The sequence below is a fragment of the Candoia aspera genome, chromosome 14 (genome assembly GCF_035149785.1).
Source record: "Candoia aspera isolate rCanAsp1 chromosome 14, rCanAsp1.hap2, whole genome shotgun sequence".
NCBI lineage: Eukaryota > Metazoa > Chordata > Lepidosauria > Squamata > Boidae > Candoia > Candoia aspera.
The window spans coordinates 6772804-6798203 of NC_086166.1; the positions used below are offsets into that span (position 1 = coordinate 6772804).

Consider the following 25400-nt stretch of genomic DNA (forward strand, 5'->3'; position numbering starts at 1 on the left):
ACTCACTTAACAACCACCTCACTCAGCAACGGAAGTTCAGGTCCCAATTGTGGTCGTAAGTCAAGGACTACCTGTAATCCACAGGGAAAGATTTTTCAGCCACCCAGGGAAATCTTATTAGCTTTGGTACACAGGCCACCCAGAACAACGCAAACCCAATGCGGTTTTTGGAAAAAACCAGCTGATTTATTTACCCGTGCAGAACTGCCCAAGCTGTCTTCATCAGATTCATGTCTCCGGTTGCAGTTAAGATGACCCTAAGTTAATGGAGGAAAAAAAAAGGAAGAACAATTTAATTCAGGTTTGGCTGAAGAGCATTTTTAAAAGCTCCCTTTTCTAAAAAAAAGTTGGCCCAATGTCATGGAGAGATGAATGTCTTCTATGGCGAGGCAGATTAAATACTAAACAGAAGCTGTAAGGAATAAGCATTTTTGCGTCCCTATTTTTACACCAGGCCCTAGAAAGCCACTCGCAGCATTCAGAAATGCTGCTTTTTCTGGTATGGACTCTGTCCCATATTACTTCTTATGGAGAAAGCAGGAGAAAGGAGATTGCTCGCCGACACAGTGTGGCATTACACACTGTAGTAACAGAAAACACTCCACCGTGCCAGGGAAGCCGCTGATCTGACCTCCCTCCTTGCAATCTCAATTGAAAACAGTTAATCCAAAAACAAGAATCTGAAAGCTCTGATTTATGGCATTTCTTAGAAGAAAGGTTAAACCTACAGCCCAAGAATCCCAGCAAGGGCCAAATCAAGGAGTGCATCAAAAGCCTGCCGGCCAATTGGTGTCAAGATGTTGACGGGTTTCCCATTAGCAGAATTCTTCATTGGTCTTTCATCAAAGCACCCAAATGTTTAGCCTTCAGGATCCCCAAGAATGTTGGGGTCATTTTTACAGGGAGAAAAGAAGGCCTGATGTGCCAATGTGTTTTTCTTCTTAGACACCCATCCCAAGCAAGGGAGATAGAAGTGTACAGTACAGGAATGTGGTGGTGGTGATGCTAGGTGTGCAATGAATGATCTTCTTCTGCTCACAAGTCAAGTCAGGAGGCCAGTCAAACTGCAAACGATTCAAGTGTGACTTATTTAAAAAAAAAAATCAGAGATCAGTGTATGGAATGAAGAAAAAAAGGCATTACTTTTTCTCGGTGATCCATGTCTTCCTGATCACTCCTTTTTTCACTAGGACATCCACTGTCACCTCCGTTTTCAGAGTCCTAGGGAGAAAAACAGGAGAGAAAAATATAGTTCTTCCATCTCAGATATCCTTACTGCATTTTATAGACAGAACATTGTCCTTCTGTAAGACCCCTGTCAAGTTGTGAAGGGTCCTTTCTGAACCCTTTGGGCTTTGAGAGCCTCCGGCTCAAATTAGGAAACAGGATTTAAAATAGGGGTGACCAACCTGTGCCCTTCCAGATATGATGGGAGGTCTCACCCAGTAATATCTGAAGGACCACAGAACCTTTGCCCACTTCTGTTGGGTGGGACAACCAAGCCAGCTCATGGTCCTGGTCAGGAGACGTAATGAAAACTCAAGAGGATGAGAGAAATATTTGAATACACACAAATGGGGAGAAAGGTCTATCACACTATAGGACAGTGTTTCTCAACCTTGGCCGCTTGAAGATGGGTGGACTTCAAGTCCCAGAATTCCCCAGCCAACCATGCTGGCTGGGGAATTCTGGGACTTGAAGTCCACCCATCTTCAAGCGGCCAAGGATGAGAAACCCCACTATAGGAGCTTCAATGGATGATCTTAGGAGGTTAAAAATAACACTTGCACGAGTTGATTTTTTTCATCAACCCAAAGGTGGGCTCACACATGACCCTCAACCATGACTTGTTTCAACCACTCTTCAATGAGCAAATCACAGTTTAGTGGTTCACAAACCATAGCAAGTCATAAACCCTGGCTTGCAAGCCCCAATGCCTGGATTTACACATCACGCTAAGCCAGATCCAACCTCTTTATGGTTTAGGATAATGTGTGAATCCAGGCAATTAAGGTAGGGCTTGAAGAAGGACTTACCCTTTGATTGTCAAGGCCTTCATGGTCTTTGTGAACCAAGTTGTCGACTTCATTAAATACAGGCCAGTCTAGATCAAAACAGAGAAGGATTTCATTCTTTATGCACAAGATCCCTTTCTAGAACCAGCAGCCCCCCATTCCTGATGGAAAAAAAAATCTGCCAATGGTTGGCACTTACGAAGACCCTCCAGTTTTTGGCTGTGAGGTGTTGCTGAAGAAGGCGAAGAGGGCAGCGAGTCGAATGCCATATCACTCATGCTTTCGTCCCCCGAGTTTTCAGAAAGACGGAAAAGGAGGGGGGGGCGGCCACAAGAGACGGTTCTCACACGGCTATTGCCGCATTTCTCTTCTGTGCCTCGCACAACCGTCTGAGCTGATTCCTTGGCAGAGGAAAGAAAAACCACAATCAGGAACACCCAGTATTCTCTGAGCAAATGTTCCCCTGCTGAATACCGGGTAGGTCATATTGCGAATGCGAGTTCAAACGGTGCAAAATTTGATTTTCAGACTTGCAAGATTGATGTCAGCCTTACTTGGTAGACCAATCAGGAAACACAACCAGATAAGCTAATTCTACTTTATTGTAAGGCTACATTAACAGAATCTCGCAAGTCTGAAAGTACAATTCTACCCCGTCTCCTTTACAGCCCAAGAAACTAGGGAGGGTCCCTTCTGAGCCTCTTGCCCCGCCCACTATCCAGCTGTGGGCTGTGCCCTCTCTTATCTGACCGTTCCCTAGGCAGCGTCTCTTTGCCCAGTCTCCCAAGGTCTTTCCCACATACCATTATGGGCAGACTTCAAACCCGAGGAATCTACTGTATTAAGCCACCACAGCATGAATTGTTGCCCATCTTTACAAAATACCATGCAAAATGATGCCCAGCAATTCCCTGGACTCAAAGCTCCTTTGCAGATAACACTTACAAGCAGTTTGCTACTCCGAAACAAGGCGTCCTTCTCTTTGGAGGAAAGGTCAAAAGGCATCAGCCCCATACTCTGACAAATCCTGTTGCAGGCGTGAGAATGGAAGAACAAGGCCATCCCTCGCACACCTGGGGGTGGGGGGGAGAACCATCCACAGAAACAGTGAGAAACCATTTCAAGATGCAAAGTCCTAAATGGAAACTGCATGATTTTCTCAGGTCAAGATCCATATTCGATCGGCTGCCAGTCCACATTCCAAAAAGGCAGACCGTGCCAAGATGGAGACCGTGCCAAGATGTATCATTTTTTAATTGCTTTATCGCTCTTTACTTTTATTTGGTAAGTTCATTATAATCTAGACCACAGTTACTCAAACTCAAAGTGGACTTCAACTCCCAGAATTCCCCAGCCGGCCTGCTGTGGAAAAAGGAGATCAAAGAAAGAGCTAGAAGTGCAAAAGGAAGGAAGGTAGGAAGGACAGAAAGAAAATACAAAGAAGTAACTTCTGATTTTCTTTACAGCAGTTATTACAACAATAAATTTACCTCTTGATCTAGGTTTACGATATAACTTAATTGTTTTCTATAATCTATCCTGTTTAATCATCAAAACCATAAATGGTAAGTTCATTTTTTTCTGTTTCATGCAAAAGGTCTATAAGGGTTTGTTTTAAAAAATATAATGTTATTAAAACTTAAAAAAGAAGATAAAAAACTAATAGAAACTAATGTAAGTAAAAAAAAGGAAAAAAAGAAAAAGGAAATCCACAGTGGCCCCATGTTTATAGGTCATTCCTTCAAAGGGTGGAAGTCTTCCAGAATTGAAGCTGGCCCCTTCTCAAACCAAACAGAATCCCCAACTCCCGGAGTTAAGCCGCCCCAATGAAAAACCATCACTCCTGTTTTTACCGAGATTCCCATCTCCAAAATCTGTGCCACTCTCAGTATGGATCTGAGGATCCGTGTAAAGATCTCCAACTCCCTGGATGTCGACAATGATCAGCTGGTGTCCTGAGCGCTCAAATGTGAAATGACTAAAGGCCTGCAAGGAAGCATATGTTGCAATCGGCCCAGCGAGAAGAGAAACCAGATCTGCTTCTATGTGCAGTCACTATACAGGTAGTCCTCAACTTACCATTGTTTGACAACGGTCCAAAGTTACGATGGCCTCAGAATGGGTGCTTGATGGCCTGCAAAGCACCTCTGAGCATCACAAAATGTCGCACCAAACCCCTGCAGTCACACAATCGCATTTCAGGCGCTAAAACTTCCATTTACAACCAGTTGCAGTGTCCCGCAATCACGTGATCGTGTTTTGCAATCTTCTTGCTGATTTCTGGCAAAATTTTTATTTTATTGTAAACTGCCCAGAGTCCCCCTTTTGGGGGAGATGGGCGGTGATAAAAATCTGAAAAATAAGTAATTTTTAAAAAAAATGCCCACTGGGGAAGCTGGATTTGCTTAATGACCTGTGATTCGTTTAACTACCACAGTGATTCACTTAACAACTGCTGTAAAACTGGTTGTAAAATCGGGTCCAGTCATGTGGTGATTGAACTTACGACTGCAATGACTTACGATGGAAATTCTGGTCCCGATTGTGCTCGTAAATCGAGGACTACCTGTATGCAATCACTACAAGCAATCCCAGGAAGCAAACCCCACCCTCCCTTGCACTGATGATGTTCCCTAGTCGGTTGATAAAACATCTGCCAGCAAACCACCAAGCTCAGGGAGCACCAAGAACTCCACAGTTCAACCCTGAGCTACAAATATTTGCTCTGAAATACATACATACATACATACATACATAAGTGAGCACTGCAGGGTTTTGAAAGGAGAAGCCATGTCTGGACCCCTTGGCCAATAAACTTCAGCTAAAAAAAAGCCAAGGTCACCCCCCTTTTTTTTTTACTCCTGGCGAGTGCCTGGACAAGTCTCTGCAGTTTTCTTGGCATGAAGTGGTTTGCCATTGCCTCCTTTCGAGAGCTGAGAGTGTCTGACTGGCCCAAGGTCACCCAGCTGGCTTCTGTGCCCAAGGCAGGACTAGAACTCACAGTCTCTCCATTTCTAGCCTGGTGCCTTCACCGCTACCCCAAACTGGCTCTCAGGGTCCTCCATAATCCACTGAAATTGCCAACCCAGTTGCAGAGAAAGTCCCACCTGCGGTGTTAGACGGATGTTGTCGTCTCGTACGAATCCTGAGTTTGAATTGTATTTGATGTATTTCCCCTCAATGAAATGCTCCAGGTGGAAAAGAGGTCGCCCTGGCCTGTTCTTCATTTCAATTATGCAGGTCTGGACAATATCCACCTAAGGAAGGAAGGAAAAGAAGGAGAAAAAGGAGAAAGAGAAAGAAGGAAACAGGGAGGTAAAGAAAAAGAGGGAGGTAAAGAAGGAAGGGGAAGGGGAAGGGGAAGGGGAAGGGGAAGGGGAGGGAGGGAGGGAGGAAGGGAGGGAGGGAAGGAAGGAAGGAAGGAAGGAAGGAAGGAAGGAAGGAAGGAAGGAAGGAAGGAAGGAGGGAGGATGGGTTAAGGTTAGCTGGGAAAGGTGCTGAGAAATGGGTTCTCTCTCACTTCTGTCAGGCTAACTGCAGCCTAGAAGCACAATATAAACAAACCCGCCTTTTATATATTTTTGGCCAACTCAAGGCAGCGAACACACCCAATGCTCTTGGGTTAAAAGCCACTCAATTGTATGCAGTGGACTCATTACAGTTAACACAGCTTTTAACAGCACAACTTCAAACCCTCTGGGCTTCACCAGGTCTCCCCAAGACCCTGCGCAAGATACCTGCTTGGGGGGCTTATGACGGTTATATTCTTCTCCCCACAACTTGGCTTCCATTTGGAGCCGCACATCCTCGAAATAGACGTCCCTGTTGACGGTCTCGATGTACCTCTTCGCCACGTAATTAAAGGCCCCTTTCCAGTTCTGCATGTGCAAAAAATTGGACAGCTTTTTCCTAAAAGAGCGAGAGAAACAGGTGTCTGGTGAAGCCAGGATGCTGTGAAAACAGGGGACATTCGGCGAGTGTGCTGCAATTTTAAGGATCCTCCCCAGCAGCATTGTTCCTTAGCTTGTACCTATGGCAAATCCAGGCCTACTTTAGAGAAAGGCGTTGTTTTCCTAGCATGCAGGAGAACTCCAGTGGGATTCCTGGCTCAAGCTGAGCTGAACACTTTCTGCTAGAAATCCTGAACGTTATTAATTGGTCAGGGTGGGCAAAAGCAGATTTCAACGTTTCAAAAGCAGCTTGCCCCTATCTTAGCTATCTACCCTTAAGCGGTGTGATCATCAAACTGGTGCCTTAATTCCTGGGTTAACGAATTAATGTACCGGTGCTAGAAATTAGTCCCTGTATATGAAAAGATTTCAATATAAGTAGAACATCCCCCCTGTTCGTTTTGTCTCCAGGAATTGCCTAATTTCCTGATGTGTGAGAAGGTGGCTACTTTTCATGTACAAGTAGTGCTCGACTTACGACCACTCGTTTAGCAACCGAAGTTACGACGGCACTGAGAAAAGTGACTTACGATTGGTCCTCACACTGTCGCAGTGTCCCTGCAGTCACACAATCAAAATTCAGGCGCATGGTGACCGGCACGTATTTATGACAATTGCAGCATCCCAGGGTCATATGGTCACCATTTGCAACCTTCCCAGCTGGCTTCCAACAAGCAGTCAATGGGGGAAGCCAGATTCGCTTAACGACCACGATTCGCTTAACAGCCGCAGCAAAAAAGGTGGTAAAATTGGGCACGACTCACTTAATGACTGCCTTGCTTAGCAACAGAAGTTCCAGTCCCAATTGTGGTCATAAGTCAAGTACTACCCATATTTTGCAATGAATAAAAAGCTGTTGCTTCAGAAAGGCACTTTGGCCCTTCATCCTTTCCTTGGCACCAGTTTCCCCTTTCTGGAGTTATACCTCACTTGAATTAAAGCAAGGAAACGGAGCTTCTCCAAGCCCACATCCCCAAAGGGAACCAAAGACCTCTACAAGCAGCCACACACTTACGTCCGGAAGCACTCCCGCATCGCTCCTCGGCCAAAAGGCTAGAAAAACAAAACAGAAGTTATTAAACTGCTGAAGGTGACTTAAAAGAACATCAAGTACGGCTTTGGAGGCGCAGTTCCAGAGTCAGCAACAGTCAAAATTTGGGGTAAGACAGAAATCTTTCTGGACATCGACAAGGCTTTGGTCTCCGCCAGACCGTTTTGAAACCAAGGAAGTGGGAAGCAGCCATGCTACAAGTGAAGCATCACTTTCGAGGGTAATCTTGTTCGCCAGAACATTTTCAGAAGGACCACATCACCATTTTGGGAAAATAAAAATGGGGGATCATGGTAACTCACTGTTAACGGCATGTGGGAAAGGCCTTGGGGGACCGGGTAGAGAGACTTTGCCAAGGGAATGGTCAGATAAGAGGCAGCTGAGCCCACAGCAGGATAGTGGGCAGGGCAAGAGGCTCAGAAGGGACCCTCTCTAGTTTCTCAGGCCGTAAAGGAGACGAGGGGAAAAATTGTACTTTCAGACTTGCAAGATGGATGTTGGCCTCGCTGGGTTAACCAGATAGGAATCATGACCAGATGAGCTAATTCCACTTTGTTATAAGGCTACACTGACAGAATCTTGCAAGTACAATTCTCCCCCCACCTCCTGTGAGCCAAAATGTTGGAAGGGATGTGGGGTGGCTTGTGTTCAAATCGCCACTCAGTCATAATGTTTGCTGGGACTTTGGACCAAGCTTACAACCGGCCTGCTCCACAGGCTTGTTGTGAAGGTAAAAAGGGGGAGGGTAGGATACATGCTGTCCTTCAGCTCTTGGAAGAGTGGCAGAAAATAAAAATATGACAAATGAAAATAAACAGTTGGAAAGCTGTGGGCGCTGGCTAAGAAAAGAGGCCCACTCTTCTTACCTGCACAGCCATTTTGATCAAGACCTCATCTTCAACCCATTCTCCAGTAACAGCATTGTACCTGCCCAATTTAAAAAAAAAATGAAAAATGACTGCTTGTTAAAATGCACAAACATGTTATATCCCACTACGTAGTCTTGAATGTGTGTTTTTCATCATTTTCATGTGTTGTCAGCCACCCAGAGTTGCATTTGCAAGATGGGTGCCCATATGAATTAATAAATGAATAAATAAATTTGGGGAGGGGTGTAGTGGCATGTGGGAAAGACCTTGGGAGACGGGGCAAAGAGATGCTGTCTAGGGAATGGTCAGGTAAGAGGGAGCATAGCCCACAGCTGCATAATGGATGAAATTTGAAGAAATTATCTTTCTTCCATTAGAGTAGGAAATTTGAATGCTTGTTGTTGTTTATTCGTTTAGTCGCTTCCGACTCTTCGTGACTTCATGGACCAGCCCACGCCAGAGCTTCCTGTCGGTCGTCAACACCCCCAGCTCCCCCAGGGACGAGTCCGTCACCTCTAGAATATCATCCATCCATCTTGCCCTTGGTCGGCCCCTCTTCCTTTTGCCTTCCACTCTCCCTAGCATCAGCATCTTCTCCAGGGTGTCCTGTCTTCTCATGATGTGGCCAAAGTATTTCAGTTTTGCCTTTAATATCATTCCCTCAAGTGAGCAGTCTGGCTTTATTTCCTGGAGGATGGACTGGTTGGATCTTCTTGCAGTCCAAGGCACTCTCAGAATTTTCCTCCAACACCACAGTTCAAAAGCATCGATCTTCCTTCGCTCAGCCTTCCTTATGGTCCAGCTCTCGCAGCCATATGTTACTACAGGGAACACCATTTGAATGCTATTCGTTGCTTTTTTTAAGAGTGCTTTGTTTTATGGGGTTTTGATATGATTCATAATAGGATAATCTTTCATAGGCAAGGAACAGCGGATGCACACCAATATTAGTCTGTGTGAAATGGCTTGGATTCATCGCCATGAGGTAGTCCACATGGTGGGATGAAGTTCTCCTTACAGAGGTGACACAGTTTGACTGTCCTTGTTGACTTGAAGCCTTGGTTGATGGTTCCAATAGTGTAATGGTATGTGGGAAAGGAGGGACGCGGTGGCGCTGTGGGTTAAACCGCTGAGCTGCCGATCGGAAGGTCGGCGGATCGAAACCGCGCGGCAGGGTGAGCTCCCGTTGCTCGTCCCAGCTCCTGCTCACCTAGCAGTTCGAAAACATGCAAATGTGAGTAGATCAATAGGTACCGCTTTGGCGGGAAGGTAACGGCGTTCCGTGTCGTCATGCTGGCCACATGACCCGGAAGTGTCCTATGGACAACACCAGCTCCAAGGCTTAGAAATGGAGATGAGCACCGCCCCCTAGAGTCGGACTCGACTGGACTTTACGTCAAGGGAAACCTTTACCTTTACCTATGTGGGAAAGACCTTGGGAGATGGGGCCAAGAGCTGCCTAGGGAACAGTCAGATAAGAGAGGGCTTAGCCCACAGCTGGAGAGTGGGTGGGGCAAGAGGCTCAGAAGGGACCCTCCCTAGTTTCTTGGGCTCTAAAGGAGATGGTGGGAGATCTCTACTTTCAGACTTGCGAGATTCTGTCAATGTAGCCTTACAACAAAGTAGACTTAGCTCATCTGGCCGTGTTTCCTGTCTGGTCTACCTGGTAAGGCTGACACTGGGTGTGTGAATAGGCATATGAATCACCACTGTGCCTTTCCCTACAACGCTTCAACGCAGCTTTCTCCCACCCAACATGCTCTATAAAAGTAGACAACAGGTCTCATCATCCTCACCCAACATGCCTATGCTAGATGATAAGACCTGTCATCCAGCGTATCCGCCCAACTTCCAGCAGCAGAAGCAACGGCACTATAAGGGAAACATAGCCTAAAAAATCCAGGTGTTGTGAGATGCCCTTGAAGCATGCTTTCAAAAACACACAGTCTGCGTTCAAACAAACACTAACCCGCTGTTCGATTTCCCACCCTGACAAGCGCTAACAGTAAAAAGAAAAAGTACAGTGCCCAGGTTCACCCAATATTTTACACTTGGCTCAGCTTAACCAAGATCAAATCTCAGTCGGCTGGGAACACACCACATACTGCACTATCAACCAGTGTTTTTCAAACTTGGCAACTTTAAGATGAGTGGACTTCGACCCCCAGCATTTCCCAGCCAACATTCTTATAAGCTGAAAAAGAACCAAGTGGGGAAAGTCACGTCGACCGCAGATCTTATAAAGCAGCAAAACAGAAACAGCAGGGACGCCCTGAACACACGCACGCCGAGCGCCAAGACGAGGAACATGTGTCTCTGCACCGAGGATTTTGCTCAAGTCAAAGGTTAGCCTGATGTCTGCACATTCCCCAGGCTTCACTCTGCTGCTTTTTTTTTCTTTTTTGCAGCGAGGGGTGAGATCCCGTTCTGGCTCTGCTGACCGAGGGAACATGGTGGTTGCACAGGAGGGGGGAAATAAAATTACTATTTTGAGAGGAGCACAGAGGCCAAACTAATAATAGCTCGGAAGAAAAATCTTTCCAGACATTGTTTTTCCTTATTTGAAGATTTCCAAAGAACCAAGCAACTAGCTGGCTTCTCTTCAAGGTTTGGGAGAGAAAGAAGGAATTACCTATAAATATGGGAAAGAATTCTGTATATGTGACAAACAAGACAAGAATCTATCCAAAAGTCACGCAATTGGACCTTTTTTAGCTACTCAGAAATAGGATGCAGTTGTCACTATGACCAGTAATGTGCACAGGGCACCTGTGTCTAATTATACAGGGAGTCCTCACTTAGCAACCATTCATTTAGTGATGGTTCAGACTTATGACAGTGCTGAAAAACCAATTTGCAACTGGTCCTCACATGACTGTCAGTATCCCTGTGGTCACATGATCACGATTTGGGTGCTTGGCAACCAATTCGCATTTATGACCACTGCAGCGTCTTGTGGTCATTTGATCGCCATTTCTGACCTTCCCAGCTGGCTTCTGGCAAGCAAAATCAATGGGGAACTGTGTGATCCGCTTAACAACCACGTGGTTCACTTAACGCCCACGGTGATTCACCCACCACAAAAAAAGCTCATAAAATCGGGTTGGATTTGCTTAATGACCACTTCACTTAGCAACCAAAATCCCAGTCCCAATTGTGGTCGTTAAGCGAGGACTACCTGTATGACTTACACACACGCGCATAAAAAGGAAGGGAGAACGAATTACTCAGAGTTCAGAAGACAAGAATGAAAGCTGTTCACTGCTTCTGGATAATGAGATTAACTACAATCCAGGCACCAATTAACTAACAGGGAATACAATTATAACCCATTTGGCTAATTTGATTTCTACATCCATCAGCTTTCTTTCAGCAGTTATGAAGCCTTATCTCTTTTTCCTTTCCGACAATACCACAACACCTCCTTTCTAAAAAGCGGGAGAAGACGGGGAGGAGAAATATCAAGTGGCTGTTGGTTTGGATGTGCTGAATTTCTTTTTTAAATGCACCTGGGGGCAAAGGTACGAATTCCTTGGACTCAAACCTCTTAACGTGCGAAAAACATTAACCGACCTGTAGCGGGTGGCGTTTTCCATTTTGATGTCCTCCAAGTGAAATTCAGCCCAGGGGTCAGGCATGTGCTTGGCTTTCTCAATGGCATGTTTCCACGCTTCCTGCAAAGGTCAAAACTATTAATTCAGTTATTTATAAAGCGCCCAGATTTCAGGCAATCAGCACGCGCGGAAAGTCATCGTCAGATTGGATTCACGGTCCTGATTCTAGCTGCTGGTTAAGTCTCAATGGTGGAGGTTCAGACATTATGCCAATCCAGAAACCCTGGTTTAATAAAGCAGAAATGCTGGTCTTGTGCCGCCCAGCAACTGCATGATGATTTAACGCAACATGTAAACCTGGTCAAGGTCTCCATTATATTTTTGGTCCTAGAGTCAAGAGCCCTTCAGCTGGTACAGGATAAAATATATGTCTACACTGGACACATAGTCATAATGTGGCTTGTTTGAGGCTAACACATTGGGTAGACCGGTGTTTCTCAGCCACTTTAAGATGAGGGGACTTCAACTCCCAGAATTCCCCAGCCAGCTGTAGTGTAGACCCACCCACTGTAGTTTGCAAGCCATGGTTTATGGCTTTATATCTACTGTGGGAAGAACCCAGCCAATGCTGGCTTAGACAAACCATGGCTTTGCTAGATGTCTGAAACACAGTCCAATTTCAGTCTCTTCACACTGGCTCTGTTCATACAACACCCGTAACCTAAATTGAATTAATCTATCTTTAGGGTCTGGGTTAATGCACTGAACCCAAACTTAACTGAATGAGTCGGGCTCACATAATACACCGAGCCACAGACAGGAATTCATCAAAGTTGGGACAAGCCATGCTTCTTCACAAGTTCTGTGAGTGCAGCTGGGAGATTTGCAACTGACCCACTTAATTATGTTGTGTGAACGGAGCCAATGTGAACACAGGGCTTCGAAGAAATGCCCCATCCAGGCTCCTATTTTTGTGGGTCTAAATTCCATATAAATTCTCAATAAACACTTTTATCCTTGCCACTCTTTTGGGAAGCAAAATGGAACGGTAAAGTAAGTTCTTTCAACTAGAAACTCATTTGTCTAACAGTGGAGTGGATTATTCACCATTTCTCATCGTTTTCCTGCTGATTCATAGAATCCAGCTATTTTTGTATCCCTCAAGAAAATATAGATAACACTGGGGGACTTTTTAAACTTTAGTTTACAAAACTCAGCACTAAAGCTAGGAAAAATATGTACTGAAGATTAATTTTAATGCAAATGATGGAATGCATGGGACAAAGATGGGGGGGAGTCCAGGGGATGGTCAAAGAAGTCAAGATGGTGCCCACTGGCTACTAAATTAAAACCCCACCCCTTTTAAAATCTGAGTTGCATGTAAAAAAGGGACGGGGTTTGGGTTGTGCAGTCATAGGTGCCATCTTGACTTTTTTGACCATACCTCCCTCTCAGCATCTTGTGAAGTTGGACCCTGACTCCCCTTTGGCAGCCCCGCCGTCCAAAAAACGCACAGAAGCAAAATGATAAATGGGAGAAGAGACGCTTGGCACATTAAATCACATGCAAAGATCTTTTCTTGCTCAAGAAAAAATGTTTTTGTTTCCTCTACTGACTCAGCTGGTTGTCTTCCAGCGAATGCCTTATCTGTTGACCTCGGGGCCTCTTTATTTAGTTCAGCACTCTTGGTCTTTTATTCAAAACAAATAGACAGTGAAACTGGAACAGGCTCTCGGTGCACAAACAAAACAACACAAAACTCCCACAAGCATCACAGGAACAACAAAAGCTTTGAAAGCATAAATGCCCCCAAAGCCGCAAGAATTCAAGCAGCTGTTAGTACAAAGAGAAGCAAGCATCGAAACTCTAGATAAATAGCTTTTCCAAGCCAATATGAAATGCTAGGATAGGTTACCGAAGGAAGTTTAAATGCAACATTACTTTTGTTTGATGTGATCCTCCTCAAAAGAGGTTGTCACATCCTATTTTTGAGGTGTGCAATTGGCTTCAAGAGCCACACCTGGGCCTTGAAAAGCAAGCTGGTAGGGGCCACGTTCCAAAAATGATCAGAAGGGATCAGAAAAAAAAGAAAGGAGCTTTCATTTCATTTTGCCAGTTTCATTCAAGGAAATATGCCTGATAGAATGTCTCTCTACAGGTAGTCCTCACTTAACAACCATTTGTTTAGTGATGATTTGGACTTACAATGGTGCTGAAAAAACTGACTCACGACCAGTCCTCACACTTACAACCATTGCAGCCTCCCTGCAGTCACATGATTGCAATTTGGGCCCTTGGCAACCAGTTCGCATTTACGACTGTTGCAGCATCCCGTGGTCACGTGACCACCATTTTCAACTTTCCCAGCCAGCTTCTGGCAAGCAAGATCAATGGGGAATCGTGCGATTCACTTAATGACCACATGGTTTGCTTGACACCTGTGGTGATTTGCTTAACAGCTGCTGCAAAAGAGGTAAAAAGGGTCCTCACTTAATAACCAAAATTGAGACCGGAATTTTGGTCGCTAAGTGATGCGATCATTAAGCAAATCCGACCCAATGTTACAACCATTTTTGCAGCAGTTGTTAAGCGAACCACATGGTTGTTAAGCAAATCAAGTGGTTCCCCATTGGTTTTGCTTGCCGGAAGCCATCTGGGAAGGTTAAAAATGGGGGTCACATGACCATGGGATGCTGCAATGATCGTGAATGCGGACCGGTTACCAAGCACCCAAATTGCAATCATGTGACTGCAGGCATGCTGCGATGGTTGTAAGTGCGAGGACCGGTCATAAGTTGGGTCTAGCACCGTTGTAAGTCCAAACCATCACTAAATGAGTGATTATTAAGTGAGACTACCTGTATATAAATCGAATCAATCAATATCACTCTAAAAAAAGAAAGGCATACACCCTGCAGCTCCCAACTACCCGTTTCCCTGGGAATCAACCCCCATTGAACTCCCTGGACCCTGACTTCCGAGGAGACCCGGCAGGCTTGCCCTTAAATTGCTGACTCCGATTGCACGGCGACTGTGTGGAGTGGATGAAATGGAGACAACATGAAGTGCAAAACAGGCATTGACTGGGGTCTGTTCAAGAACAGGAGGGCGTTTGCAGTTGACCTACCCGTCCGTGGTCAGCCAGAGCGCTGGGCTTAGAGGGCTGCTGAGTCCCGTTCTGAAGGACACAGACAAGAAGCAATTACTGAACGCCGGAGCAAAACAGACAAGCCACGACAACCAATTTACTTAACGGTACCTACACTGCCAGATTTTGCTAAAAACGCTGACTTTTCCATGAAGGGCACAGTGCAAACGGCTCCAGGAAAAAAAAAAATCAGGAGCATCAGTTGATCCTGCACTCGACCACTGTCAAAGCAAACGTGAGCAAAACTGGCAGAATCTGTACTTGCGCCTGCCGTCTCTGGCCAGGCCACCTGTACAGTTTGGAGGCCAGTTTCATTTGCAAAAGGTTTCTAAATTTCGCCATCCACAGTTTCAAAAGGGTTTTTTAAAAAAAGAGGCTTGCCTTTTTTTTCTATGTGTGTACAGTGATGGCATCCACCATTAGTTATGCTTACTGAAAGCATGTTTTTTCCAACAATTACATCAAGACAGCATTAAAAAAGAAACTTGGGAGAAATTATGGGTACCTTACAGCCATGAAAGGATAGACAGACAACCTCACTATTTCTTCCTTGCATATTTACTCTAATACAATGTTTCTCAACCTTGGGCATTTTAAGACGTGTGGACGTCAACTCCCAGAATTCCCCAGCCAGCCATGCTGGCTGGGGAATTCTGGGAGTTGACGTCCACACGTCTTAAAATGCCCAAGGTTGAGAAACACTGCTCTAATATATCCAAATCCTTCAGGCAAAGCTTACTGGGACTAATACACAGTAGTTAATTACAGCAACAAAAAGGATAAGAGGCATAAAAGAGATCATGCAGTAATTATAATATTTAAAACCGTTACAATGACACACGGAGGCCAGATCTGCTCCAGTTTAGAGGTAATATCTAGATTAGCCCATTTGAAAGCCAGGATGGTAGCAATGAAGAGACTGCAGGTGTTTAGGGCTGTGCAAAACCCACCATTCTGGATGCAGAATGCTCACAGTTCTAGAATGTTCTCTGGACAGCCATGATTGGTCCAGAGGACAGAGGGAGCGTTCTAGAATTCCCCAGAACATTCCGTTCCCAGAAGGGTCGGTTTTGCCCATCCTTACCACGGATCCTTCTAGGAGAGGGGAGCCCTCTCTGCTGAGTTCCCAAACATGCTCAGCTGAAACATGGTTTGTTTGATTGTGGCACACAGGGCAAAGCTCATTGTTACAAACTGTAAACCACGGTTGATATTGTAGTGCCACGAGTGAAATTAGCTAGAAGTGGTCTAGCCAAGAAGTCAGCTGTTAAGCAAGGGAGAATTAGGCCACGAGAAAAGTTGCTCATGGGGTCCCATCAATGGACACCTTCCGCTGTACGTCTCCTTCAAACTTTGTAGGGTAACCACTGTGCATGCTGGCCAAAGGATAAACAATGGAAAATGCAAACTGGGCCAGCACACTGGTCCAAAATGCAGGTTTGTGAAGAACTCAACTAAAGAGTCACTCGCTGAGATGGGCGGCTATAGAAATCACATAAACAAACAAAACAGTTCATGGAGAACTCAACTAATGCAGGGGAAGAACTCAACTAAAGCAGGAAAATATCCAAATTATAATGTTTCTTGGCAGTTAGTTACACACAGCAAAAGCGGACAAGAAAGCTCGTCATGCCAGATGAAGGAAGGAAGGAAGGAAGGAAGGAAGGAAGGAAGGAAGGAAGGAAGGAAGGAAGGAAGGAAGGAAGGAAGGAAGGAAGGAAGGAAGGAAGGAAGGAAGGAAGGAAGGAAGGAAGGAAGGAAGGAAGGAAGGAAGGAAGGAAGGAAGGAAGGAAGGAAGGAAGGAAGGAAGGAAGGAAGGAAGGAAGGAAGGAAGGAAGGAAGGAAGGAAGGAAGGAAGGAAGGAAGGAAGGAAGGAAGGAAGGGGCAAATGCTTACCCTAAAATGGAAGGAATTCTGTGGGGAAGAGCTGGAAGAATATTGCTCATTTTTTACCAAGTTGCCATAATAGTTATGAATTTTGTCCTCAGCTGCTTTGCTCAAAACTGGGTCGTCTGTTATCGGGCAGATATAATAATTCTCCTCCTCATCGCTGTCAGCATCGCGGCAGTCCCCACAACCTCGTTTTGGTAGCTTGGCATTGTCGAGATACTCCATGTGAAAGATGAGGTCTTCGTCTGCCATATTGGGAGCCAATGGACCTCACTGGGTGGGCCGCCTGGGGAGCCAGTATTATGGGCAGAAGAAACTAGGGAAGAAAATCAAGAGAAAAATGAACGACCAGGATTGGAGGAGCAGAAACCAGAACTGGCTGGGATTGCAGAACAAAGTTATAAACCATGGCTTAGCGCAAGAAGCGAACCCTGTCTGTTCCAACAACACTGAGCCAGCTGGACCAAGGATTCCACGCAACACTAAACAAGCCAAACCCAAAACAAAGATTATCCTGGTTTAGAGCCATGGGCCAACCAAGTCGATGTCTTGATTACTACAGCAGGGAAATATTCCACGTTCATCAAGCCATCACAAGGCCATTTAAACAGAGAGACTCCAAAAAGGATGAGCAGATTTTTCTCAAGAATCCGCATTTTCCACATCCTGCATTTTCGGTCCTCCTCAAAACAGAAAGACCTATCATCCAACGTAGGCCTAGATGTTACAAATGCATGTTTCTTTCACGGCATCAAAAATGCTCCTTTAAGCCACCCATCTGCCAGCAAAAACGAACATTTAGCAAACGTGTTAGAAAAATATGTGGACTCTGAAAAAGTAGGAGAAGCTGAAGAGTACTGATGGTTTTGAACGATGGTGTTGGAGAAGACTCCAGAGAATACCGTGGACAGCCAAGAAAACGAACTGAAAAGTTACATTGCGACTCTAAGGCCGCCTCAAGTGGCGTGGCACAAGCCTGAACTTGCCATCCCCACCTCTGGGACCCACACCATTAGCAACAGGATTGACTCCGTTAGCCAGCCCGCCAGCTAGCCTTGGCACGTCGGAGATACGCCGCAATCAAAATGTCCCAATGCTTATATTGCTCTATGAACCAAAACAGGAACCACTCCCCACAAGGAATGGCACAAACGGATTATCATTTCTTTTCCACACCAATGCATACATACATCCTGTTTATCTATGCGCAGGCACATGTGCAGAAATGCACACTCCTCGGACACGACCTTTTCCCCCTCCTGACTTCAATTTGCCTTTCTTGTCCTGCAATTCTGTTTACTCATCTCTCCTTTCTGACTCTTTCCTTTTTTTTGTTGTTTGAAAAACGAAGTTCTCCTAAGATATGATGCTATATATAAGGTAGTCCTTGACTTACGACCACAATAGGGACCAAAAAAGTCATAGTTAAGTGGTGCAGTTGTTAAGCAAGACATCAAGTGGCCACACCCTATTTTACAACATTTGTTAAGTGAATCTCTGTGCGGTCGTTAAGTGAATCACATGGTTTTCCATTGATTTTGCTTGTCGGAAGCTGGCTGGAAGGTCACAAGTGGCAATCACGTGACCCCGGGATGCTGCAACTGTTGTAAATACACGCCAGTTGCCAAGCATCCGAATTTTGATCAGTGACTGCAGGGATGCTGTGATGGTCATAAGTGCGAGGACAGATGGTCATAAGTCACTTTTTCAGCACTGTCGTAACTTCAAATGGTCGCTAAACAAATGGTCATAAGTCAAGGACTTCCAATATAGAGATAGGGAGAGAGATAGAGATGTAAGTAATACTGGGGAGCCTGTCTCAAAAATACATCACGAGCATGAAATCAGTAAGGGAAAAAAGGCATGGTTCATCAGCTAGAACAAATGTTTTCTGCTGGCATCGCAAAATGTTTTCCACTTTTCAGGATTACCTTCCAATTTTCTAAGCATAAGGTCCCCCCCCCAAGTGTGATGACTGCAACACTCTATTACCATTAAATCCGATTCATACGTAAATACAGTAGAAATCTTTTTAATGGAAGAAGCGTACAGAATGGCAAAAAAGCTGCAAATGAAAGTTCCCGCGCTTTCCCTAACTTGAACAGCCCAATGAGTGCAAGATTCCCCCCCCCGCTCCGGCATGCAGCCCCCCTTTCCCTCAGCTCGTGCCAGTCTCTTGCAGGTGTCTGCAACGGCTCAGCCTGTTGACCTTGGGCACGAGAGAGTCCAAACGTGATGTCTTCTCACTCCTGAGTGTTCCCCCTCCCACTCTGCTGACCCACAAGTCTTGACACATGTTGACTTCATTCATGCATGCGAGTCCAATCAGTTGTTCTGGGAACGTTTGATCAGGGAGCATGACACCCAGTTTATTTCCTAACCACACGCAAGTGGTTCTGCAGAGCTCAGCACAGAGGAAAATCTGGAAAGAAACTGAAAGGTGATTCCTATGCAATTTTTTTAAAAGCATCTCTCAAAAAAGAAAAATACAGGTAGATCTGGCTTAGTGCAGTTCATGAACCCCAAGAAAAGGTCGCATTATTTGAACTCGCACTCTTCAAGGTGATGTTGCTATGGAAAAGAGGGTAATCGGTTCCCACTTGACAGAAATAGGCAATAAAAATTTTAAAAAATAAATTTTTCGATGTGTATTAAGGAAATACTATAGTAAAGGATACAAAGAATATACTTACAATTTAAATTTATGGTTAACAAAGTCACAGAGAGTAGTTATAGAAAATAAAATAAAACCCAAAAAGTATCATTCCTAAAAGTAAGCTTACCCTGACAAAAACATCTTTTTTAAAACTTGTACTGTTTTCCTTTGAATCTTCCTTTTCTCCACTTTGTACAGACAAAGATTAGCAGTGCCTGAAAGGCTCTCAGGCACAAGGTGTTGCCTGGGTCAAAGGTACGCAATGGGCTGAAATACAAACCTAAGGGTTACAGGTAGTCCTCACTTAATGACCACAATTGGGACTAGAATTTTGGTTGCTAAACAAAGCAGTCATTAAGCAAATCCAACATGATTTTACTTTTTTGCAGCAATTGTTATGTGAATGACTGCAGCGTTAAGCAGACCATGTGGTTGTTAAGAGAATCACATGGTTCCCCATTGATTTTGCTTGCCAGCAGCTGACCAGGAAAGTAAAAAATGGCGATCACATGACCACTGGACGCTGCAACTGTCATAAAGGTGAACCGGTTGCAAAGCGCCCAATTCGGGATCCGTCATAAGTCCAAACTGTCACTAAATGAATGGCTGTTAAGCAAGGACTACCTGTAATTGGATTTGCTTCTGATCCGCTTCTTATCCTCACACTGCCTTTCTGAGTCAATGAAGTCAGGAGGATTGGCACTTTTGGATAACCAGGCAGCATCTGCCCGGCTCCTGGGCTCCTTAATCTGCTTCTTGATGCTCTTATGCTCCACCGAGTGAGCCCTTTCCTGGTTCCTTATGGGCAGCAAAAAACCATGGGAAAAGGAAGTTTCCCTTGGAACGAAGTTTGTTTGGTTTTGGCCATACCTTAGAAACAGTGTTTTTCAAACTTAGCAACTTTAAGATGGGTGGACTTCAACTCCCAGAATTCCCCAGCCAGCATGCTGGGGAACTTTGAAGGGGTGTGGACTTCAACTCCCAGAATTGAATTCTGGGAGTTGAAGTCCACCCATCTTAAAGTTGCCAAGTTTGAAAAACAGTGCCTTAAAACAAGCCAAGGGAAAGCAAAAAAAAAAAAAAAAAGTTAGGATAAACACTAAGAAAAAAGTAAAAACAGAACAAAGCAAGATTGTTTATAGAAGCATCCAAAGCCTTCTTATAAATAAACATGTTTTTCTGCAACTGTTTCAATAAAGGATGAGAGTATTTCACTGGGATTGTCCACACATAATCTCTGCCCCTAGGCAGCTCCTTCCTAAATTGTACATACCTTAAAGTCTTTAATCCACTTAGGAACAGGAGCCATAAATTGATTTGCCCAGGGTTGACTTAGCTATAAGACAGGTGCAATTAATTCATTCTGCTTGTCCGGCCATCAATTTCCACATAACAAGTTGGTGGCTCAAAAGAATATGGACATTTCTTCTGAAAATATTAAACCCTGCCTCAAAGTCAGAGACCTCCACGGGGGGTCAAAAAAGTCAAGATGGCAGCCAAGACCGGTTGCTCAAAGCCCTGCCCCCTTTTACTGGTGGTGATCAATGTGAAAAAAGAGGTGGGGCTTTGATTGTATGATTGATTGATTTGATAACCCCCTCCCAGCCCCTGCAGAGCCCCCTGTTCAAACTAATTTCTGCCATAGCGTGCCAATCCTACAGGAAGGAAATTGGAAAAGGAAACTGGAAAGTTCCTCCAGATGTTCCAAGTCTCATCTCCAGGACCAGCAAAAGTCAGGCAGGGAGATGTGGCTTCTGGGAGAACACGCTGTTCCCTTCCTGCTTAAGGAGGGAGATCCATGCTGCCAAGTTGAACAGATTTTTCAAAGCAACGACTGGCTCCCTGCCGGCTGAGTCCACCGTGAGCCAATCAGGCAAGGAGGCTGCAGCTTCCCTCCACAGTGCCAAGAGACAGACAAAGAACGCTTAATAAATTCATGGGCCAAGCACGGCCCTTTCTACCAGGCACGGGGCTGTGCAGAGAAATCCTTTTCTACATTTCTTTAAATCACTTCCACCTGATGGAAGAGAAGTTGCTTTGAAGCGCTCTTTTGCAAGAAGCAGACCTTTCTTGCAAGGGAGAAGCCAGTTCAGAAAGTCGTGCGGCTGTTTCCGGACATGGGGATCGCTCAGTGGTCTACTTTCCCTTCTGCCATTATTTTTCCAGCGGTCTGTAATTTCCTCAGCTTGATCTCTGGGTGCATATGTGTGCAGGGAAACCCTTGGAGTTTTTGCAGGTATTGAAACCAGGGAATGATGAAAACACAGGACAAAATACACACACACACACACACACACACACACACACAACTATCAACAGGCATCCCCCTCCTGCAAGAAAGCTGGAAAATACCACCAAGAGAACTTCAGAAGAAGTCTGCAAGCCATCTGAGAATAAGGCAGAAAACCAGAAGCCTCTTTTGAAAAAAACTGAGAAACTGCATCTCATCTCAGACAAAATGTTTTGGCAGCTTCAAAAGGTTGTTTTGGAGAGATCTCATGGCGATATGGACTGGTCCCCCAGGAATCTCTGGCAAAAGCTAGAAATTGATCCCAGGGAGATGGTTCACCAAACGTTCAGACTGTTCCTTAGTCACAGAGGAAACAATGACCAACAGACTTTGGTTATTTACTTAAGGAGTGAATTCGAGAGGCTGACCTCTTTCGCTGCTCCTCTGTCTGTCCGATGCAAGAGGCCATTTTAACAGCCTTGTAACTTTCTCATGCCTCCAGTACAGGCTAAGCCAAACCAGTAAGTTCACTCTGCCCTGAAAGCAGCAATAAATTATGCTCGGTTTCGCTACGGCTGGCTAGTTGTCAGGGGGTCGTCCGAACAGACCCATAAGATGGGAAATGAAGGGTGATTCCTGTAAAAGAGGTAAAGAGGAGGGGGAAAAGAAAAATGGGAAGGGAGGGAGGGAGGGAGGAAGGAAAATGAGAAAGGGAAAGAAGAGGAGAAAGGGAGGGAAGGAAGGCGAGAAAGAGAAAGAGGAGAAAGAGGAAGGAAGGAAGGAAGGAAGGAATCAACAAGGCAAGCAAGGCAAGGCAAGCAAGCTAGCAGAAGGAAGGAATCAACTAGCAGGGAGGAAGGAAGCAATCTAGCAGGAGGAAGAAGGAAGGAAGGAAGGAAGGAAGGAAGGAAGGAAGGAAGGAAGGAGTATTCAAGGAAGGAAGGAATCTAGCTATATGGAAGGAAGGAAGGAAGGAAAGAACTAGATTACTGTACCCCAAATCCTATCTTCAGTGCAAACTATCGTCAATGCAAAACCATCTGTGTCCAAAGAATTAATTAAACTGACATTCTTATGCAGGTTGGAACTTAAAGAAAACAAACCTGTCCTTCCTTCTTATCTGGTGTTTCCCTCCAGTCCTGATGAAGCTATAAACTGACGGGGCACGACACGTCAAGGCGGCCTGGCCGAGAACTATTTTTGCTACACTCGGGATGCACTGCCACACAGGCACACGCAGGCCTTCCAGGGCAGGAGGGGGGTGGTTTACACAACATTTTACACCCAGCGCTGGCTGCACATGGCTGACGTTGCTCCACCCAGACTCTCCACCGTGCCCAAATCCCCACCGCCATGACTCAGAAACACATGAGCTGATCCGAAGGCAGATCTGTTGATCCAGTACACCTCGAGATGAGATCAACTTTCCGCTTTTTAAGAACCCAGACTGGGAAGTGGAGGGGAGCTCCAGAGCTAACACCCTGCTTTGCTGGAACTGGGCATTTGCCAAATAAAGGCAACGTGGAACACTCTTAGGAGCGCATATAGAAGAAAATCCTTCCTGCAAACGTTTTCCAGCATGCTTTGGGGCACATTTACTCCAGGGCAAGCTTTGATTAAGTTCAGAAGAACGCCACTACATGAGAATCAATGCGGGGGGGGGGGCATTTCTCCAAGAACGGTTTAAATGGGGCAGTTATGAAGTTACATTCTCTAAGGACGCCTCTGGAATTCTTTTTAAATGGGCAACTTAATTCAGGTTCATTTAAGAACACACCGTCACCCTCTTCATGCGCCACTGCACAACTGGGGTCACTCTTACAAAAAAGCTTGAATTAAAACTTTAATTTAATGTAGGGCTCAGTCCATATAGTCAGGTGGGCCTGACTGACACTCCTTGCCTGCAACGTTTCCAGATAAGAGACGTTGTTTCAGCTAGGCGAACAACCCTGCTTAATAAAAATATTGCAACTTATTTAAATGGTGCTGACTCGGGTAGGGAATTGTCTCTAAGGCCCTGCGTCTTTCCCATCATCCCCAGCCAGCAATGTTTCACTTTCATGGAGGGCATCCCTTGCGCATTTGCAAAACACCCACAAGCAGCTCATGCACTGGCATGTTCCTACGCAATGCAAACTGTCCCCTCTGCTGTTATTTTGCTTTTGGCAGAGAGAGAGAGAGATGCTATAAATGCCCATGCAGCACGGGCCCAAAGAACATGGCATTGTATCTGACCAGGAGCAGGCTGCATGCAAGGTTGTTCGATGGAGATAAAGATCTGCCTGGAGCAACAGACATGGAGGCCATGACAGCAAAGAAGAGAAATTTGCAAGAAATTCTCAAGCATCCCAAGACTATTGTGGGAGATTAAGAAGTTGCATTTTGGGCAGTGAGGCAGCCATACAAATGTTTAAATAAATAAGCAAGGGTTGATGGCATCACAGCTGTTGTGACACCAGGGCCACACAGCTGAGGACCACCTCACAGGCAACACAGTTTTGCTCCCTCCTCTCCCCAGAACACAACTGACATGGGGGGGGGGGGGGGAGAAGGGAGGGAGGGAGAGAGAGAGATGACCTGCAGGGTAGGAAGCTCAAGCAAGTAATCCCAGCCACACAGAGGGAAAACAAACAGAGAAATTGGCCAGGAACTGACCAGCTTTCTCCAGCTTTGGGGATGACCTGGATTACAATTCCTGAAAGTGACAAACGGGGGTCTTCGGGCAGCCACTGGCACCAGCTTCCTTCTGAAGGATTTAAACAAGTCCTTCCCCAACTATTTTGAAGCTTTCTGCATAAATAACTTTTCCTTTCCATAAATTGAGTTTGGACCGCACTCCAAATCGCTTGAAAAGGCCTCATTCCCAGTCCAGCGTGGCAAACTCCATTAGGAGAAAACTGCACCCCACCCAGCTTCAAAAGCAAATTCATCACGGAGGCAGAAAAGAAAGATAATGCAGAGACGTGCGGCGCCTAACAATATTAAAGCTCCAAGTACAGACTTGTGGCAAACCTAACCCCAGGCCGAGCCTTTCCAGATGTCTGAGGTTCCCATGCTCCAGTCAGCACCCCCTCTGCAGGCTGGGGATGATGGGAGCGGTAGTGCTTCCCAGCCAAAGCCTGCCGAACCAGAGGCTGTTTTATCTCGACTAAAAGGCTGCTTTGAACCCTCTTTCCTCCATTGCTTCCCTTCTTTTCCACGCAACAAACTCACGCAACCATCTGGGTGCGGGGGGGGTCCCTTTTTTTCCATACTGCAATCTCTCCGGGTCCGCCGAGCAAATCTTTCCAGCAGTCGGAGCAGAAGACTTCCCCATCCAAGTTAGGGGTGAACCAAGCAACGCCCCCCCCCGAGAGTAAAAAGTCATGAAGTCTGAGCCGGGCCAACGGACGCGCCCCCCACCCCTCCCTCAAGTCGCCCCCCCCAAGACCCTAACCCTTTTACCCAGGCCGGGCGGCAGCCCGCCTGCTTTCGCTTCCTGCCCCTACCGGGCCGACCCTGGGGGGCGGCTGGGGGGGCGCAGCCAAGGCATGCGGGGGGGAGGGCAACCCACGACCCCGCCCCGCGCCCGTCCCCGCCCAGGGCGGCTGGGGAACCCCGAGCCGCGTTCCCGGGCGCAACCGGGGTCGTGGGGACCCCCCCAGACCCTCCCCGGTTTGCAAAGAGCGTGCACGCCCGGAGCGGGCTGGGGCGGGGGGGCGCCCGGCTACCTTGGCACGGAGGGCCGGGATGCAAAGCCCTCGGAGCGGGCCAAGCAGCGCGAGCGGCGGCGGCGGCGGCGGCGGCGGCGGCGAGGAATGGCGAGCCTTCCCCGGGGATCGGAGCTGCCGGGCGCCTCGCGCGCGCCCCGCCAGGGAGGCGGGCGGCTGCTCGCGCGGTTCCTGGGCGGCCAATTGCAAGGCGGGGCTCCGTGCAAAGCCAGCCCGGGCGCCCCCCCCCTCCGCGTGCATGCTGGAAGGGGCCGGGGCGGTGGAAGGGGGCGCATCCCCACGACCCGTGTGGTCTGCGGGCTGCCTCCCCCTCCAGTGACCGGTCCT

At 46.3% G+C, this 25400-nt stretch overlaps 1 protein-coding gene across 3 annotated transcripts in view; it reads right to left on the bottom strand.

Moving 5' to 3' along the window:
• Positions 1 to 25160, bottom strand: part of EEF2K (eukaryotic elongation factor 2 kinase) — a 33082-nt gene extending 7922 nt beyond the window's left edge. The window contains exons 1-14 of one of the 3 annotated variants that reach the window (XM_063315217.1): positions 25074 to 25160; positions 16484 to 16793; positions 14567 to 14617; positions 11459 to 11559; positions 7883 to 7943; positions 6981 to 7018; positions 5753 to 5924; positions 5123 to 5272; positions 3869 to 4001; positions 2961 to 3088; positions 2215 to 2416; positions 2037 to 2104; positions 1144 to 1221; positions 195 to 257 (exon numbers count right to left, since the gene is read on the bottom strand). In XM_063315217.1, the coding sequence (XP_063171287.1) occupies positions 195 to 257; positions 1144 to 1221; positions 2037 to 2104; positions 2215 to 2416; positions 2961 to 3088; positions 3869 to 4001; positions 5123 to 5272; positions 5753 to 5924; positions 6981 to 7018; positions 7883 to 7943; positions 11459 to 11559; positions 14567 to 14617; positions 16484 to 16729 (1491 nt within the window). In that variant the 5' untranslated portion in view covers positions 16730 to 16793; positions 25074 to 25160. The remainder of the gene's footprint in view (positions 1 to 194; positions 258 to 1143; positions 1222 to 2036; positions 2105 to 2214; positions 2417 to 2960; positions 3089 to 3868; positions 4002 to 5122; positions 5273 to 5752; positions 5925 to 6980; positions 7019 to 7882; positions 7944 to 11458; positions 11560 to 14566; positions 14618 to 16483; positions 16794 to 25073) is intronic. The other 2 variants (XM_063315218.1, XM_063315219.1) reach the window with 2 other exon arrangements.
• Between the last annotated feature and the right edge of the window lie 240 nt (positions 25161 to 25400).